This window comes from Erinaceus europaeus, chromosome X, assembly GCF_950295315.1.
Source record: "Erinaceus europaeus chromosome X, mEriEur2.1, whole genome shotgun sequence".
Lineage (NCBI taxonomy): Eukaryota > Metazoa > Chordata > Mammalia > Eulipotyphla > Erinaceidae > Erinaceus > Erinaceus europaeus.
The window spans coordinates 36,969,532-36,990,550 of NC_080185.1; the positions used below are offsets into that span (position 1 = coordinate 36,969,532).

A 21,019-nucleotide genomic window follows, 5' to 3' on the forward strand; every position below is an offset into this window, starting at 1 on the left:
GATTTGAATTTTGGTTCCCAAACCAAATATGAATCTAAGAATGTGGATTTATATGACTCTGAATGCCTCTGGTGACCTAAGACCTATCCGAGTTTTCTTTTGTTCTTTTGTGCCACAGTTACCTAAAAATAAAATAAAATAAAATATCCAGACCCAAAATAGTTTCCAATTGCACATTATCATGATTTAGAGACTATCTCTCTCTCCAATTCTTAAATTCTTATTAGTGAAGGTCAACTGCTTACATCTTCCTTTGTTTTTTTTTTTCCAGTACAGGTCTGCTCTGTATAATTTCTTTTATAAAAAGAAAAGATGTATTTATTGAGGAGAGAGAGAACCGGAGTATCACTCTGGCACATAGGATGTTGGGGATTGAACTCTCATTCTTTTTTTTTTTTAAGAAGAAACATTTATTTATTTCCTTTTTGTTGCCCTTATTTTTATTGTTATTGTAGTTATTATTGTTGTTATTGGATGATAAAACAGAAAGAAATGGAGAGAGGCGGGGAAGACAGAGAGAAAGAGAGAAAGATACCTGCAGACCTGCTTCACCACCTGTGAAGCGACTCCCATGCAGGTGGCGAGCCGGGGGCTCAAACTGGGATCCTTAGGCTGGGGCTGGTCCTTGCGCTTCGTGCCATGTGCGCTTAACCCTCTGCGCTACCGCCCAACTCCCTGAACTCTCATTCTTGAGAGACCAACGTGTCATCTACTGTACCACCTTCGTAAAACCCTGTTCTGCACAATTTCAAAGTACAAACTTGCTGTTGCACTACCACCTACAAGCAAGTCATCAAATACTTTACTTTTTCAGTACTTGCATGGGAGATAGTTTAATGGCAATGGGCAAAGTGGGGTTATGACTGAAGATGAATTCTCAATACAAAATTCAAAGAGTACTGCATACAAGAGAGTTCTGTTGAAAAAAATGGAGTCAGAAGGGACTTTGAAGAAGTTGTATTTTCTGTCTTTGTGTTTTAGTCAGGAGAAAATGTAAGACTGGATCACCAGTTATAAGGAGGGAAAAAACAAAAAGATGCATATGTGTCATTTGCGGAGGTTTACAAATGTCAGCTATTTCTTTCTTTCTGGATCCATACCCTACACCATATTCTAGTGGTCTTCAAATATAAGTCTCTGTCATAATCATAGAAGTTTTGCTATAACACAGATTTCTAGTTCTATCACACCCATTTCTGATTCAGTCAGTTGGATGTGGGGCAGGCACATGGATTCACATTCCTAACCATTTCCCAGGTGATGCAGGTGCAGATCCCTGGGTCATACTTTTGAGAACCACCCATGCAGTTAGTATTGTTGAGGGAGAAAGAGGCCAAGGAGGCTCTCCCCTATAGTCTCTAGTTGGCTATGGTTTCTTCTCCAAAGAACTGTGGAGATCATAGTTTCTGATCTCCAAGGCACTGTTAAGCTTTTATTCATGAAATGTTACAGCACACACACAGAAAAAGGCAGTGAAGCTGAACTCATTTATGCATTTCTAAGGCCCTGCCTTCATTTCCTTTCTCAGCCACACCCACATGTCTTACAACTTCCAGGTGTCCTTTGTTCTTCTTCCTTTCCCTTCTTAGATAAGGTTAACAGGATTCCTGGCTCCTTCAGGTGAACTCCAAATTTCCCTCCCTCTCAGTAACAGGGCAAAAATTAAGGCTCCTGGTCACAAAAGTTTCAGTCCTGGTGGAACTGGGGTTCAGGACTCTCTTGTTCTAACCTTCCTCTAACAGTACCACATTTATTCTATAATCTATAGAAAGCCTGAGAGCAACTAAAAAATATATTAACAAGAGAGAACCAGCACAGACAACATGGGAGATTGAACTTGGGACCACATGCCTGAAAAAGCCTGATATACGACCTCCCTGACCTGTCTACGGTAAGAACAAAGTTTAAAGTAATCTTTTAGGGGAGTCAGGCGGTAGCAGAGGGTTAAGCGCACATGGCATGAAGCGCAAGGTTTGGCGTAAGGATCCCAGTTCGAGCCCCTGGTCCCCCACCTGCGGGGGATGGGGGGAAGGTCGCTTCATAGGCAGTGAAGCAGGTCTATAGGTGACTATCTTTCTCTCCACCTCTACCTTTCCCTCCTCTTTCCATTTCTCTCTGTCTTATCTAACAATGATGACACCACCAACAATAATAATAACTACAACAATAAAACAAGGGCAACAAAAGGAGGGAAAGAAAAATCTTTTTAGCAGAGAGGTTACTCAAACATAAAGCACAGAATTTGTAATGAGAGGTCTGGCTCTCTCATTAAATAGATCAATGAAGGGCAGAGGAAGATAGCATAATGGTTATGCAAAAAGACTCTGATGCCTGAGGCTCTGAAGTCACAGGTTCAAACCCCCCCCCACCACCATAAATCAGAACTGAGCAGTGCTTTGTTTTGCCAAACAAAGTCCATCACCGAGTACCAGAAGCTGAACTACCTCTCTTCCCTCCATCCTTCTCTCTCACTCCTCCTTCCCCAGACTCCTTTACTTTGGTGAGGTACACCCAACCAAAGTTTTGTTTCCCCTTTCTGTTCTTGTTTAAGAATTTAAGTCACTTAGGGATCAGGTGGTAGTGTACCTGGTTGAGCACACACATTACAGTGTGCAAAGACCCAGGTTCAAGCCCCTGGTCATCATCTGCAGGGAGAAGTGGTGAAGCAGGGCTGCAGGTGTCTGTCTCTCTCCCTCTATATCTCCCCTGCCCTCTCAATTTCTGGCTGTCTATGTCCAATAAATAAAGATAACAACAATAAAGAACTTAAGGTACTTAAGAATTTTTGGTGATATCATTTTGAGTATATTGATCTTAGTCTTCAAGTAAGGAAAAGGGGGAGGTAATAAAGCTGATTTTAATTTATTTAGATGCCAATTAAATTGAACAATATTAGTTGCAGAGTAAAAAATTAATTACCTTGGGCTGGGTGCTGATGCATTTGATTGAGCACACGTTATAGTGTGTTCAAGCCTCTGGTCCCCACCTGCAGAGGGAAAACTTTTCGAGTAGTGAAGCCATGCTGCAGGTGTCTTATAAACTTCTGTCTCTATCCCAAATAAATAGATATATTTATGTAAAAACTGTCCTAGTCTGGTATATGTATGTATATAACATGCTAATTACAATAGAAATGACTGGATTTATATGAACTAGGCCTGAAATATTATACCTTTTCTGTGGGCAGGAAGATATATATGAAACAGAGATGGGATAACATAGGGATTCTGCAAAAGACTTTCATGCCTGAGGCTCTGAAGTCTCAGGTTCAGTCTCCCACAACACCATAGGCTAGAGATGTGCAGTGCTCTGGTAAAAAATAAGTACATAAAATGAATAAAAATTAAGAGAAACCTTATTTGGCTGACCAGGAAAATAGTATAGTGGCTATGCAAAAAGGCTTTCAAGGATGGTGCTCAAAGGTCCTGTCCTTGCCACCACCATAAACCAGACAGTGCTCTGGTTTTAAGAAAAAAAAAAAAGAAGAAACCACTAAACCTCTCATGTATTTACAGAATTCTCTAAATGAATGAAACTATGTCTTCTGGTTTTTTAAACATGACATGACTTATGTGCTTGGCATAATGACACAGGAAGCTACATTTTAAATCTGTATATTTTTATTTAAAATATTTATTTCTGAAGAAAAGAAATATAGAGTGAGAGAACAGGCTATTGATCATCTCCGGCTTGTGGTGGTGCTAGGGATTACCTGGTATTTTTATTTTTTGAAGGTTTTATTAATGGAGGGTGAGAGAGAAGCAGACCAGGCTGTGGTTCAACAGGTAGAACACACACATTACTGTGCACAAGCTTCCAATTCTCCACTTGTGGGGCAGGAGGTGGAGGGGGAAGCTTCAGCAATGAAACAGTGTTACAGATGTCTATCTTTCTGTTTCCCTCTTCCCTTCAATTTCCCTCTTGAGAAAGAGGGGAGAGAGAGAGGAGGGGGAGGGCAGGCAGAGAAAGGACAGAGAGACAGAGAGAGGGGAAGAAAACGGAGGAGAAGAAAGAGAAGAAGGAGGAGAAGACGACAACAAGGATTAAGCATATGCAGTGAACTCTGGCATAGGCAATGCTGGGAATTGAATTTAGAACCCCATGCTTAAAAGGCTAACCAACACTTTGTTCACTGTGCCACCTATCAGAAAGAACATTTTTATATTTTAAAGAGGGTCTTAAACATTTTTTATGAGAATGTGAAACAAACACAAAATAAGATACCATCTTAAAGAATAGTACTTTATTGAATAAATTTCATTCACAGAAAAATAAGCTTTAATCTTTGATGACTGCCAGATTATACAATGGGAACCAATTTTCTTAGTTTCCCATACTGATGGAAAGGCTTCTACTAAGTGAAGAAAAAAAAGCCATAAAATTATATTCACAAATATAGTACATTCTCTCAAAATATTTCACATGATTATTCACAACACTAATACAATGACATAAGAATCAGTCATTCTGTCAGATTACAGTATACTAATGAAAAAAATGCAAAGTGTTCTAACAGAAATGACAATAAAGCCCCTTTTATAAAATAAAAATGCAAATGTGTTACTAAGTATAGACAAAGTGACAAAATATACTTACATAGTAATTTTAAATGTTACAGTAATGATACATAAGAATGTAGTAAATGCCAAAAATTTTATATGCATATCTGCAAACTTTAGACTTGAAAATAGAATCGTACCACCCAAACATTAATGTATATTGTACAATATGAAGATATATTTGTATTTAAGATTGTCCTATTTTATTAATTATAAAGTGTCATTTAACATGTAGTGAAAGTCATGACGTAGAACAAAGAAGTTAAAAAAACAAAAAAAGGTAAGCCCTCCCAGGAGAGTAGCCTGAAGTTTTTCACCTTCAAACTTGTCCTAGTCTGGGCTGTTTCGCATTAGCTATGCAGCCTTCAACACATCAGTCACATCCTATGTTGAGCCTCAGTTGCCCTACCTATGAAATGAGGGGGGAGTAACAGAGATCTTCTAAGGTCACTTCTAGCTTCTGTACCCTAGGATCCCATTATACTGCAAATGGAAATCACAATGTGCAAAGCTTGTAACAATCAAACTGAAAGTATACAGGTGAGAATAAGTAATTTCTTTCTACTAGGTCAAATTTAAAAAATGAAAATTTAACATTTAAAAGACTCCATTATCAATTTATTCTAATTTACATTTTAATTATGAGGAATAACAACACAAATGAGTAATAGTCACTGAGTTATCTAAATTTTAGCCCAAGTCAGTCCAGGTTTAAGCCAAACCCATGACAATAGTGTTAGGGAGGTAATTAAGATTACAGCTGGTATTCTTTAATTTGCCTGTACTCTTTAACTTTGTACTGTTCTCATTTCATGGATGAAGAAATGGTTACCTCTTATTTTAGAAGCAGATTTGGCTAAAAAGAACTGCATCTATAAAATATTAAGAAATCATCTTACATTTATGGAAATTATATACAACCTAGTCCATTTCTTCCACCATTCTACTCTTTTTTTTTCCATTCAACACTTAGGTAATGAGGAACTAAAACAATGACTTGGGTATAAAGGGTACAACGCATGCAACTAACGCTATGGTGGCGGTCTTCCTTCAGAGAGTTGAGAGTTCAAAACACTAGTTCTATCCACTACAATAAAAAAAAATTACCCAAATTTAAATACTATAACAAAAAAGCAACAGAAGATCATACTATATTATACTCCCTATGCCCACTCTACCAAAGAGGAAAAATTATAAATAAATCTAACAGAAAAAAAAGCAACAACAAAGCCATTAATTTACAGGAATTTATAGACACTAAAGCTATTTCTCAAAAAATAAGGACAAGGATTTTTGATCAGCACACCAAACAATTATGAATAAAAACAAGTCTTACAAAATAACTTGGCTCTTCACATGACTAAAATGTAATAAAGCAGGTGGTGACTGAAATCTTAGAGTGAACTTTATACAGAAAGGGAATGTCTACATGTAGACACTCAGAACTATTTTGGGAAGACGGGGAAGGTAAAGATTTGGATATATATATACACCTTACAAGTGATCATTTCTCCCCCACAATTAGATAAGAAGGAACTGTGCTTTTGACAGTGTGAATACAAATATTGGCCTTACATTTTTTTATATTATAAGTTGGAATGTTGAGTGATTTAAGAAACTGAAGCAACAGTGTTTCTAAACAATTCTTAAAATAAACTTGTTAGCCACATCAGCTTTCTTGCATTAAATTTCACAACTCATGGGGAAAAAAAAGTCTTGCTTAACTCTAAACCTACAAGTTTTAAACAAGTTTTAATTCATGAACTGAGGCTCCCAGAACAGGAAAAGTCTTATGCTAAAACAATTCAGTACTTGGCCAACAACTACACTGAACTAACTACCTGATTTGGGGCTGATGTGTCCTGGAAAACACATTAAAAATGTTAACACTTTTCTCCCCTTGTAAAGGGTAGGCTATACACCTAAAATTTAGTCTAACGAACATGTATAACTAGATCTAAGTGGAATACAGCACAAAGGTGAAGCACTGAGGACTTACATAGTAAACCAAAAACACAGTAGTCATAATTCCATGGGGTTTTGTTTGTTTCTTTTTGACCAGAGCACAGCTCAGCTCTGTCTTATGGTAGTGCTGGGATCAAATCTGGGCTCATTCACATGCAAGTTCAGTGTGCTACCACTAAACTATCTCTCCTGTCAGTACTGAATCAAAAATAGTCATTTTAAAATGGGATTGCTTTCAATGAATATCACTAAAAATAGTGATAACAATCAGAAGAACAAGCAGTACCCTTGAAAATACAGTTTTAACAGTTTCACAGACTTTTCTCTGCAGTAAAATGAATTGCTCATTGCACAACAGGTCATTGTGAGAATCTTGGCATGTAAACCTTGTTTAAAAATGAAGCATTTTTAGGCTTAAATTTTGTCATCTTTTTGGCTCTTAATGAATTTTATTTTCTTTAATAACTTAAACAATTATTGTTCCTTATGATTGCCAAGAGGTTTGTAAGGATCTTGAGAGCACATTTATTTCAGAAGTATTTAATACTATTACTAGTCAATAAAACAAAAACAGGTGAAGACAACGTTTTATCCTATATACATCTAAATCATCCTAACAGTAAAATTTTTGCTAAACTTTAAGATACAAGGGGATATGAGAATCTCAACATGGAGAGCTGTAACTATCACTACAAGCAGTGTACAAACATGCTTCTACTTTTAACTATATAAGCAGACAGGTGTTTAAAATACTGGGTTAACAAAGATCTTTTAGTAAAGTGACTTAGGCAGGCTTAAACTAGCAAGGATTAAGGATGAATCCTTACTAATTAATTGGAAGATCTGAGACATATTCTATATTTCATTTTACAAAATCAGGAATATTTATTTTGAAACAAGAGAAGAAGACATGGTCTACCTGTCAGAAAACTACCACTCAGCAAGATTTTTCATCCAGAAAGTAGGCAAAACAAAAACACTTAAATTTCACATTGACACCAAAAAGGTTAACTGCCCTGCCTTCCTGGATTAGAAAAACTGAAGCTGAGCAGTAAGTAGTTTTGCAGGCGTTTGAACATGCCTAAGCCTTTAAATCAGTAAAACACTTTCTAAAAATTCTGATTACAAAGGTAATAATACACACTTATAAAAAATTCAAACAAAAAAATGGAAAAAGTAGAAAGTGAAAGGTCCTTGTAAATTATCTTTGGGACCCATTTTTCCCCCACCCTTAAAGAGAAACCACATTTAACAGTTCGGTGTATATTTTCCCCAAGTCTCTTGTTCTCTCTATATACAAAGTACACACACCTCTAGCTGTCTCATAGTTACAAAGTGTTTTGCCACTTGCATTTTATACTGAACATATCCTGGACATCCTTCCAAGTCAGTACATTCGACTGGATAGTATTCTTTTTAAAAAAAAAATATTTATTTTATTTCTGAGAGAGATGCAGAGAGAGAGAGACAAACACAGAGAAACACCAGAGCACTGCTCAGCTCTGGCTTATGGCAGTGCAGGGGATTGAACCTGGGACTTTGGAGCCTCAGGTATGAGAGTCTTTGCATAAAGCCATTATGCTATCTCCCCTGCCCCAACTGGATAGTATTCTATCATTAAATACCTTTAGGACAATTGGCAAAATAATTTTTAAAAATCATCTACCCAGGAGCTAGTGAGATAGCATAATAGTTACACAAATGACTTTTACTTCTGACATGCCAAGGTCCGAGGTTCAATGCCTGGCACCACCATCAGCCAGAGCTGAGTAGTGCTCTGGTTAAAGAAAATAATAATAAAAGATAAAACTAAAATAAAAAAATAAATAAAAATCACAGACCCAAGGCCGTGTATAAACATATTTTGGAGAAAAAAAAACTGAATTCTAAACATAAACATCTAAATGTAATCTCTTATCTTTCCACCAGTATAGAATAGGTTATTCACTTTCACACAAAACAAATTATCTCATTGGGGAGATTAACTCTAATCTGTAAATCTGCACAGAATGCTCCATTTGTTAAACCTATCAGAAACAAATGAAAAAATTCAGTTGATTGATTCTCTCACACTTAGAAGCTAAGTCAAGCTATTACAAGTACTGTGAATAGTTACAATATGATGTACTTCAGTCTACAATTTCAACTAAGAGTGAAAATAGGATAAATAATATAGCTACGATTCTGAACAATCCAGAAATCAAAAGTTTAGCTTGTCAAATCTAGCATTACAGTTTACTTTTTTTTTTTTTAACTCGGTAGCAAATGCTAATGGAATTCAGAGCTGATTACTTAAAGTCAATTCACATCACACATCCAAACAGGGTAATAAGAATGTAACACACCCACTATACAGTGAGATTTTTAAGACATGAAAATTTTTTGCTTGAAAGTAATAACTGTGTAGCACATGGGACATTTGTCAACTGCTTCAGCGCACTGCTTACAAGTGACCAGATGCCCACAAGGAATAAAAACGATAGCGATATTTCTATCCATGCAGATTTTGCAAAGCTTCTCCTCTTGTAGGAGCCTTAGTTGCTCTTCAGTACTTATCTCTGTATAAAGAGAGAAGAAATGTGTTGATTTTAGAGTTTATTGGTTGATTAAATTTATCAAAACATTTGAGACCCTACTGTGTCCCAGAAACGAACTAAGTGCTGGGCGATAGAATGACTCACACATGGTATCTGCACTTGTCGTAGTTTACAGGTGACTGGGCAAGAAGGACATGACCAGAGGCTATTGAGGTGAGCACAAAGTACAAAGTGATAAGTGCTGTAATAAAATTATGTACAAAGTGCTCTGGGACAGGATGAGAGAACAAGTTCTTCTGTTCAGGGTAGTTGGGGAAAGCTTCACAGGTTGGCAGCTTCTGGGCGGGGGAGGGAAAATGGAGAAATGGCATTCAAGCAAGGTCAATTTGCCAGGCAAGGAAGCAAAGGTTAGGTAAAAGGTGTACATGGAAAGGACACACCTTACTCCGGAAACAAGAGGGCTGGACTTGAGGGACACTTCTGAAGAGGGACAAGTAGGATCTCATGATTGACTGAGTTTGAAGGATGAGGAAGCAAGAGGAAATAAAGTTGATTTTAAAATTTCTAGCATTGCTGACAAGGGGATAGAGGCGGCAGTAGGAAATATACCAGAAATTATAGTTTTAGGGCATTCAAGATAGCCCCTATCTCCAAATGAAAACATCCCGTAAGCAACTGGAAAGTGAAGTCCTTTTTAAAAAATTAAAGAATTTTCACTATCTTTATAAAGGAGAGAGAGAGAGAGAAAGACCAGAGCACCACTCAGTTCTGGTTTATGGTGGTGCTAAGGATTGAACCTGGGACCTTCAGTATGTAGGTCCTATGCTCTAACACACTGAGCTATCTTCATAGGGAGGAAATTACTTTTTCGTTGTTGTTGTCATTACTGAGGCTTCACTAATCTGCCCTGTCTTTTTTTTTAACTTTAAAAAAATATTTATTTTCCCTGGTTTTTATTGTTGTTATTGATGTTGTCGTTGTTAGATAGCACAGAGAGAAATGGAGAGAGGAGGGGAAGATGGGGGTGGGGGGAAAGACAACTGCAGACCTGCTTCACTGCTTGTGAAGTGACTCCCTAGCAGGTAGGGAGCCAGAGGCTCGAACGGGGATTCTTGCTGGTCCTTGCGCTTTGCACCATGTGCGTTTAAGCTGCTGCACTACCGCCCAACTCCCATGGCCTGTCTTTTTTGAAAAGAAATTATGGCAGACAGAGAGACAGACACTACAGCAAAGAAGGGAAAGACAGTACAGCACAGCAGCTTTCCTCCCTCAGTGGGGTGGGGCCAGGGTTTGAACCTGGGTTGTGAGAGCTGGTTTTTGTTTGCTTTTTTCTCATCTTTCTTTTTTGTTGGGAAATTGCACGGATGTGGTTGAGCTTGGCAGGGCTCACAAAGCCCCCTACATTCCTTATACTATGGCCTATCTACATATTCATAGTTTTGCCTGAAAGATGCCCACCCATTCCATTCCTTTGATCTATCTTCTTTCTATCAAGACCCTCCCTGCCTGCAGGGTATCATTAATCCTACCAGTTAAAACCCTCAAAACAGTTGCTAAGGAAGTTCCGACCTTTCCAGCCCCATTTTGCCTTTCTCTACCCCTTTCCTAGCCATTTCCATTTTCGACTTGCCACTTCCGGGTCTGTTCTTTAAAAGTCTTGGCTCTCTGATCAATAAAGATATTGCATTGTTTCACCACCATGAGCTTAGTTCATGGGTCATCTCTCCCTCTCGTGACGCTAGCCCGACACTTTTTCTTTCTTTCTTTTTTTTTCTTCCCCACCAGAGCACTGCTCAGTTCTGGTTTGTGGAAGTGACAGGGATGGAACATGGAACCTCAGAGCTTCAGGCATTAAAGTTTTTTTTTTCTTCATTTTTTAAAATATTTTATTTATTTATTCCCTTTTGTTGCCCTTGTTGTTTTATTGTTGTAGTTATTATTGTTGTTGTCATCGTTGTTGGATAGGACAGAGAGAAATGGAGAGAGGAGGGGAAGACAGAGAGGAGGAGAGAAAGATAGACACCTGCAGACCTGCTTCACCGCCTGTGAAGCGACTCCCCTGCAGGTGGGGAGCCGGGGATCGAACCGGGATCCTTATGCAGGTCCTTGTGCTTTGCGCCACCTGCGCTTAACCCGCTGCGCTACAGCCCGACTCCCCTAAAGTTTTTTTTTTTTTTTTGCATAATCATTGTACTATTTCCTGGCAGGTCCGAAATCAGGGCTATAAATAGACTTGTGTGACATTAGCATATAGGAAGAACTGAAATACATTTTCAAAAAGAATTTATCTTTTTTTTTTTTAACCAGAGCACTGCTCAGCTCTGGCTTATGGTAGTACAGAGGTTGAACCTGGAACTCTGAAACCTTAGGCATGAGAGAGTCTCTTTTGCATAACCATTATGCTGTCTCCTGTTGCTATGTTTCATATTGATTTGTTCCCCTTCCCCCCAACTCTGAGAGAATTGGTTTGGCCCTTGCTAGTTTCGTGCCCCTTTTTCTCCCCGCCCCCTATGCTAAGGACGTGCAGAGTCCCAGGAGTAGCTGCGGAGAAAGAATGATGGAGAAGCACATGGTGTGGTGATTTGCCCGTTCGTGAATAAAGAGTAAACTGCAGCTTCTCAACCCAGCCGTGTATCCCTGAGTCTGTCTCTGTCTACTGCCGCGATGCTAGCCTGGCCTGCTGGAGCCCCCAAACTTAACAACAGTCTCCCTTGCCCAAACCATTATGCATACCACTCATAAGCTCCACTGATCATGGAGGTCATTTTTTCCCTTTTGCTGCTCCTACTGTTTATCATTGTTATTACTGTTGTTGTTACTGCTGTCATTATCGTTGGATAGGAAAGAGAGACATTGAAAGAAGCCTAGACAGAGAGGAAGAGAAAAAAAAGATAGACACCTGCAGACCTGCTTCACTGCCTGTGAAACAACCCCCCCACTCTAAAACTCTACAAGAATGGCGTTGAAATATCTTCAATCTTTGATATCAATAAATGTCAATGGCCTGAATTCAGCTATTAAAAGGCACAGAGTAGGAAGATGGATCAGAAAACACAACCCAACAATATGCTGTCTACAGGAAACCCACCTAACTCCACAAGACAAACACAGACTCAAAGTGAAAGGATGGAAAACTATCATACAGGCCAATGGCCCACAAAAAAGGGCAGGAACAGCTATTCTCATATCTGACACGATAGACTTTAAAATAGATAAGATTAAAAATCTTCCCAAAAATAAAAGTCCTGGACCAGATGGTTTTACAAATGAATTCTACAAAATCTTCAAAGAAGGACTAATACCTCTACTTTTAAAAGTCTTCCAGAAGATTGAAGAGACTGGAATACTCCCTGCCAGATTCTATGAAGCCAACACCACTTTGATACCAAAAGCAAACAGGGACACAACGAAAAAAGAAAACTACAGACCAATATCTCTGATGAACATAGATGCTAAAATACTGAACAAAATTCTAGCCAACTGGATACAGCAGTCTATTAAAAAGATTGTTCATCATGACCAAGTGGGGTTTATCCCATGGATGCAAAGTTGGTTTAATATACATAAATGAATCAACGTGATCCACCACATCAACAAAAGCAAGATGCAGAGAAAACCTTTGAAAAAAAATCCAACAACCCTTTATGATCAAAAAATGGGAATAGATGGAAAATTCCTGAAGATAGTGGAGTCTATATATAGCAAACCTACAGCCAACACCATACTCAATGGTGAAAAACTGGAAGCATTTCCCCTCAGATCAGGTACTAGACAGGGCTGCCCACTATCACCATTATTACTCAACATAGTGTTGGAAGCTGTCATAGTAATCAGGCAGGAGCAAGGAATTAAAGGCATACAGATTGGAAGAGAAGAAGTCAAACTCTCCCTATTTGCAGATGACATGATAGTATACATAGAAAAACCCAAGGAATCCAGCAAGAAGCTTTTGGATATCATCAGGCAATACAGTGAAGTGCCATACATCAGACAAGAGGCTAATGATCAGAATACATAAAGAGCTTGCCAAACTCAACAACATGAAAATAACCCCATCCAAAAATGGGGAGAGTACATGGACAGAATATTCACCACAGAAGAGTACATGGACAGAATATTCACCACAGAAGAGATCCAGAAGGCCGAGAAACACATGAAAAAAATGCTCAAAGTCTTTGATTATTGGAGAAATGCAAATAAAGACAACAATGAGATACCGCTTCACTGCTGTGAGAATGTCATACATCAGAAAAGGTAACAGCAGCAAATGCTGGAGAGGTTGTGGGGTCAAAGGAACCCTCCTGCACTGCTGGTAGGAATGTAAATAGGTCCAACCTCTGTAGAGAACAGTCTGGAGAACTCTCAGAAGGCTAGAAATGGACCTACCCTATGGCCCTGCAATTCCTCTCCTGGGGATATAGCCTAAGGAACCCAACACACCCATCCAAAAAGATCTGTGTACACATATGTTCTTAGCAGCACAATTTGTAATAGCCAAAACCTGGAAGCAACCCAGGTGTCCAACAAAAGATGAGTGGCTGAGCAAGTTGTGGTATATAATATACACAATGGAATACTACTCAGCTATTAAAAATGGTGACCTAGTGGGGGTTGTACAGTTATATGGAAAACTGGGAAATGTCATGCATGTACAAACTATTGTATTTACTGTCGAATGTAAAACATTATTTCCCCAATAAGAAATTAAATTTGAAAAAAAAAAAAAAAAAACAAGATCAGAAGAGAAAACACAAGTAGAACCTGAACTGGAACTGGCGTATTGTACCAAAGTAAAAGACTCTGGGGTGGGTGGGGGGGAGAATACAGGTCCAAGAAGGATGTTCGAGGACCTAGTGGGGGTTGTATTGTTATATAGAAAACTGGGAAATGTTATGCATGTACAAACTATTGTATTTACTGTTAAATGTTAAACATTAATTCCCCAATAAAGAATTTTTTTTTAAAAAAAGGAATACTGAACCAGAAGTCTAGAAAACTGAATTTCATTCCCACTCATCTGAGCCATTTTGAACACACCTGCATTTCATTTTTCTCACTGAATTTATTATATAGTCTTTAAAGTTCCTCTCGGTTAACTGAGTCCATTTTGCAGACTACAGTGGAATGAGCTGTCATGGATACCAAGCACTGACATGTGCGTTATATGTTTTCATGGATGCCCAGGACTTGCATAATTGCAATTCTACTCTTTCAAGTTAAGTTTTTTAAAACAATCTTTTAAAAATATTTTACTGACTTATTAATGGATAAAGATAGAAATCAAGAGGGAAGGGGAGGTAAGAAAGACACCTATAATATTGTTTCATTGCTTGTGAAGCTTCCTTCCTGCAGGTGGGGAGTAGGGGCTTGAACCCAGGTCCTTGTGCACTGATTGCCACATGTGCCCTCAACCAGGTGTGCCACTGTCTGGCCCCAAGTCAAGTTTTTTTTTTCAATTTTTTTTATTCCAGATCAAGAGGAACAGACATTGTAGCACTGGAGCTTTCCCCCACGCACTGTAAAGTACATGTAGGCTATTTCCGGGGTAGGCTATTTCCCAGTTTCGTCACTCGACTTTTCTCCCTTAATTCAGCCTCACATATAGCTATTTGTGATGGTGATACTCTGCGAATTTCTTTCTCCCTCCCTCTCTTCAGTAAGTATCTGTCTGGTAATGACTTCGCTCAGGAACCCTTCCTTTTTCCTATAAAGGCCTCCTCTAGGTGAGTATGCTGGCATATGTGCAGCAAAGGCAACAACAAGCTATGTCATGATGTTATTTTCATTTTAGCAGAGCAAATTCTTTTTTTTTCTTTTTCCTACCTATCTTTGTGTTTTGAAATCTTTTATTTTTATTTATTTTTTTTATTTAAGAAAGGATTAATTAACAAAACCATAGGGTAGGAGGGGTACAACTCCACACAATTCCCACTACCCAATCTCCATATCCCACCCCCTCCCCTGATAGCTTTCCCATTCTCCATCCCTCTGGGAGCATGGACCCAGGGTCATTGTGGGTTGCAGAAGGTAGAAGGTCTGTATGCATTATGTAATTTTTTAAAGAAGAAAACCTGGTTTGGTACTATATATTATTTTTGTATCAGAGCACTGCTCTGCTCTGGCTTATGGTGATGCAGGAGATAGAACCTGGGACCTCTGGAGCCTCAGGCATTTGTTTGTTTGTATAACCATTATGGTATCTTCCCCTACCCTTTGGTACTATTTTTAGAAGACCACTTACTGGGGCACTCACAGTCAAAACACTGTGTGTGGGGGGAGCTAGTACTAAATCTGGGAATTATCAGTAAGCAACAATAGCTTCTCCTAATAACTACTTGTGAAGTGACTCACCTGCAGGTGGGGAGCCTGGGGATCGAACCGGGATCCTTGCACCTTGCATCACCTGCGTTTAACCTGCTATGCTATCACCCGACTCCCTACCTGCTTTAGTTCTATCTGCTATTATTTTGTAGAGAATTAGAAGGTTCTTAGTAACAGTCTTAGGGAAGAGAGAAAGACAGAAGGGCTAAAATGAGAAAACAGCCTGTCTCAATTCACTGCCTATCAATGTAGTGAGACTTTGGAGAGATCAGTCGATGAATTTCAACCTCTGCCCCGAGATATGCCATTTGCTTAGACCCTCTTTCCCACAGCACCTTAGCTTGAAATTATAACATGAACCACTATGAACTATTAGATAGGGAGCAGGCATTCTCCAAAGCACTTTGTCCCTTGTAATCTCTCAATTGCAACCTCTAAATCCTTTTGTTGTAGACAACACCTTCAGGTATAAAAACTAGCAGCTTACTGTCAAAATTAATTAGCCTTGAGTTGTGGTTAAAAGCAGAAGGGAAATGACAGAATCACTTGTGTTTTTACTGCAGTAGAAAGACTAACAGGTCAGTAGTTTATTTTACCATCACAACTGGGACAATTACCGGTTTTAAATAAATGCATCCTTAAGAAAATATGCTTTCAGGACTGGGTGTATGAGATAGTATAATGGTTACATAAAAAGCCTTTCGTGCCTGAGGCACCAACGGTCCCAGATTCAGTCCCTGGCACCACAAGTCAGAGCTGAGCAGTGCTCTGAGAAAAAAAAAGAGAGAGAAAAAAAAAGCTTCCTGCTGAATCTTTTTTTTTTTTTTTTGTACTTTTGCCACCAGGATTGTCGATGAGACTTGTTACCTGCACACCACTGCTCCAGGTGGCCATGCTTTTTCTTTTTCTTTAAAGACGGTGAGAGACAGAAACGGGAAAAAGGGAGTTGGGTGGTGGCACACCGGGTTAAGCACACGTAACACAAAGCTTGAAGATCCCAGTTTGAGACCTCAGCTCTCCACCTACAAGGGGGGTCGCTTCACAAGCAGTGAAGCATTTCTGTAGGTGTCTCTCTCTCTCCCCCTCTCTATCTTCCCCTCCTCTCTCTCAATTTCTGTCCTATCCAACAGCAGCAGAAACAACAACAATGGAAAGAAGACGGCCGCCTGGAGCTGTGGATTTGTAGTGCCTGCACTGAGCCCCAACGATAACCCTGTAGGCAAAAAAAAATAACAAAGAGAGAGAGGGAGAGGGAGAGGGAGAGGGAGAGAGAGAAGAGAGAAGGAGAGATACATGTGGCACTGCTTCACTGTTTGTGAAGTTTCTCCACTTGTAGTAGGGACCGGGGCTTCGTACAAGATTATGCGTGCACACTACCAGGTGTACCATTGCCCAGCCCCCCCCAATCCTTCACATCAACTGATATAATTGAAAAATCAGGTTATACTCAGATACCAAAATATGGATTTAGTTTGAAACCTTTTCTTTAAATTTCCCTGTTAGGGCAGCAGAGATAGTAAATGATTATGCAATGAGACCCTCATGCCTGAGGCTTTGAGGTCCCAAATTTTCTCTGCACCACCATCAATTAGAGCTGAGCAGTACTCTGGTTAAAAAAAAATTCTATTGCTGGCATTAGTGTAGAGAGTATCCATTATTCTTAAAGAAGGTGACTGTATTTTTGACACTTTTTCCTTAAAGCACTTTATATGCTTTTCTTCTACACTAACACATCTTTTTATATAATATCCAGTATTGTGATGCAATTCATTCAAACTCTAATAATATAATCCCTTTAGATTAGGTTTACACCCTAAGAAAAGTTGCAGAACACCCTAAATTGAAACTGTGTCAATTACAAAACCCACAGAGTTACATACTATGATAGAAATTAACCTGTACTGTGGGTGAGGTGGGCTGGCACAATATTGCCGGGAGATGTGAAATGGTGTCTGTGAGACAAAAATCCTGTGAAACACACTTCCTCAGTAAAAATTAAAAGAACATGACATTAGGCTTTGCTAATCTTTATCTAAACTAGAGCATAAACTCACTTAAAAATTAATAAAACAGTCAGTCTTACTGGATTGTGATTATAACAGATCAACTATGACAACATTTTAAGGCAATGGAGATAATTAAAACCAGCAGTTTCAGATGATATTGCAAAATTACTGGTAATTATGTTAAGTATGCTAACAGGATGTTATATATTAAATGTTTATTGCTCCCTAAATTTTCTGTGTTAAAGTCCTGACCCCCAATACGATGGTACTTAGAGTTGGAGCTCTGGAGAATAAAGGTTTAGATGAGAATATAATGGTGGGACATCTTTTAAGAAGACAAAAGAGACTATAGTGCGCTCTCTCTCTCTCTCTGCTGTGAGTACACATTGATAAGACGGCCATCTATATGCCATTTGATTTTTTAAAATGATTTATTTATTTGGATATATAGAGAGAGAAATTGAGAGAAGGGGAAGAGTGGTCCGGGAGGTGGTGCAGTGGATAAAGCATTGGACTGTCAAGCATGAGGTCCCTAGTTCAATCCCTGGCAGCACATGTACTAGAGTGATGTCTGGTTCTTCCTATCTTATCTTTCACATAAATAAATGAAAAAATTCTTTAAAAAAGAATTTCAGGGCAGAGGGTAGATAGCATAATGGTTATGCAAACAGACTCTCATGCCTGAGGCTCCAAAGTCCCAAGTTCAATCCAACCCTCCTCCCCCCGCACCACCATAAGCCAGAGCTGAACAGTGCTCTGGTTAAAAAATTAATAAAAAAGAGAAAGAGAATGGGAAGAGAGACTCCTGCAATACTGCCTCACTGCTTATGAAGCTTCCCTCCTGCAGGTAGAGATATAAGCCATTTTATAAGATTGAAAAGCATCAGTGATTACCGAAGTTTACTAATGGTTGCATGAAGATTTTTTTATTCTGTTCTCTTCACTTAGGGGTTTATTAACAATTTTCAAAATAAAAAGTTTCAAAAAAAAAAGTTTATCCAAGGGACATATGAGAAGAGGGAAATGAATGAGTCATAAAATCAGATAAAATACTCTGCATCAGGATGTATACTATTAGATGTTGGTGCCAGGGATTGGTCCTGGGACCTCTGAGCTGCTGACATTATATTCTGATATACTACCACTGTGCTATCTATCTCCCAGCTCATTTCTTGCTGTTTAATTTTTTGGTGCACTAGGGCTTCATGTCTGAGTGATTCCAACATTCTTGGACTCTTTGTGCATGGTGCTCAAGCCCAGATCCTTGTGCACAGTAGTAGCAAGTGCTTTTATTTCCTGGCCCATTTCTTACTTTAAAATTTTTTTAAAAATATTTATTTATTTATTTTCCTTTTTGTTGCCCTTGTTTTTTATTGTTGTTGTAGTTACTGTTGTTGTTATTGATGTCGTCATTGTTAGATAGGACAGAGAGAAATGGAGAGAGGAGGGGAAGACAGAGAGGGAGAGAGAAAGTGAGACACCTGCAGACCTGCTTCACCGCCTGTGAAGCGACTCCCCTGCAGGTGGGGAGCCGAGGGCTGGAACTAGGATCCTTAGGCCGGTCCTTGCGCTTCACGCCACGTGTGCTTAACCCGCTGCGCTACCGGTAGCCTGACTCCCCATTTCTTATTTTTAAAAAACAACCATACATACCTTTCTGCAAGGAAGTCTGACTTGATTCATCTTGTGCATGGTCTTTCTGAGCACTGACTAGATCTGCAATTAGAACCTCCAGTGATTTATAGTTGCTCCCAGATGTCTGAATTTTTTCCTTCACTATTTTTTTAATGTCCTTGAAACTGAATCCCATCCGCATGGCTTCTTCTACCATCGGGTTTTGGAAAGTTGTATCATCTGAAATGAAAATTGGTGGGGAAAACGGTATATAGAATTAAAGCAATTATTTTCATTAACACAACTCAACTACACAAAGGAGTTAAAAGGGAGAAGTTAATCAGAGCTAGCTCTGTGGTGGAGCCTAAGACTTGCAAACCTGCCGACACTGGTCCAGTCCCCATTGCAAGACATACTAGAGTTGAGCAATGCTCTGGTCTTTTTCATAAAAATAAATTTTAAAAATTGGTCCAGTGAAAAAGCTCACTTGGATAGTGTGCTGCTTTGCCATGTGTATGACACAGGTTCAAGTCTGGTCCCTACTGTACTGAAGGGGTTTTCAGTGTTGTGTTCTCTTTTATTGTCTTTCTGCCTCTATCTCAAAAAAAAAAACCAAACATATGTACAAACAAACAAAAAACCCCACTGAAACTGGAGGGATCATTTGATCAAGCAATATCACTCCTAAGTACAACTACAGGACATGAATTCAAAAGGATATCTATACTCTCTCTCATATGTAATAAATAAAAATAAATTGTAAAAAAAAAAAAGCAGCTACAGTATATACCCTCAATGGAATACTACTCATCAGTTTTAAAAATGAAGCTGTGTCTTTTGTGACAAGATGGATGAAACATGAGGTGATTATGCTAAGTGAAATAAAAATAAACAAAAGCAGACAAACTGGAGAAAACTGTGGTAGTTACCTGCAGGAAATGGAAAGGGGGTAGGAGGAATGTGTAGAGGGCTGGGGGGTGGGTACAGCATGGTTTAGACACACATAGAGGGGTGACGCTGTGATCCTAAAACTCAACAGCACTGTAAACCAATAGTAAATTAAAAACTAAATAAATGAAAATAAAGGAGTGGCTTTCTTTACTAAGTCACTAGCAATTATTTTGGGAAAAAAAAAACACGAGTAACAGGTTTGTCCCCTGTGACTTTGAACATTTTAGGTTCCTATCTCTCAGATTTAGTTTCAGCAGCAGCATAGGGAGTTTAACTAGATAAGGGAGGAAAGCAAATAGGAACCTACTTTAACACTTCAAATAAGAATGCAAGTTAGGTAGGGAAGGTTAAGTAGCTATGTAGGTTAGTAGGGAAAAGAGATTTATACCCACTGACTCATCATGTCTACTCTTGGGTATTAAAAATGACTGCAGATGTCCACCAAAGACATGCCTAAGAATATTCATAGAAGCATTATTTATAACAGCATCAAACTGGAAGCAATTCATATGTCTGTCAATGGTAGGGTATTCAAATACTGTAAGAGCAAAGAAAAAGAATGAACCAACACCATAGAAAACATGGGACATCCTCAAAGACAAGATAAAAACAAGGTCATCATGATTAATCAGAGACAAAATGATTATATACTGCATGGTGTATTTATTAGATGTACAAATCTAATCTTTAGTAGTAGAAGTCAGAATGAAAGTTGAGGGTGGTTAAATTTGAAGGTGGTGGAAATATTCTCTATCATGAAGTACCAAAGCCTGTCTAATAAACAGTTTCGTTAAAACATTGATAAGAGAGGGGAAAACAGTGATTCACAGCTATGAACAATGTTTCTATGGCTTTTGAATGTTTCTTTTCCCATATCCCAAAGACATGCACACTAAGTACACTGGCAATGTGCATCCTTCAATAGAACAGTGTCCCGTCCAGGGCTGTGTCTTGTCTGGCACCCTGAGGAGCTGGAGAGAACCTGGACTAGAATAAACAAGTCTGAAAAATGGATGAGTGAGTGTATACAAAGAATAGTTTAATATTCAAAGTTAGTTTGGTCTTT

At 38.8% G+C, this 21,019-nt stretch overlaps 1 protein-coding gene across 6 annotated transcripts in view; it reads right to left on the minus strand.

Moving 5' to 3' along the window:
• Positions 1 to 4,228: 4,228 nt before the first annotated feature.
• The window catches only part of XIAP (X-linked inhibitor of apoptosis), a 53,222-nt gene continuing 36,431 nt past the window's right edge, over positions 4,229 to 21,019 (minus strand). For all 6 annotated transcript variants that reach the window (XM_060182533.1, XM_060182529.1, XM_060182531.1 and 3 more), the window contains 2 exons: positions 19,042 to 19,242; positions 4,229 to 9,082 (listed from right to left, as the gene is read on the minus strand). In XM_060182533.1, coding sequence (XP_060038516.1) covers positions 8,889 to 9,082; positions 19,042 to 19,242 — 395 coding nt within the window. In that variant the 3' untranslated portion in view covers positions 4,229 to 8,888. The remainder of the gene's footprint in view (positions 9,083 to 19,041; positions 19,243 to 21,019) is intronic.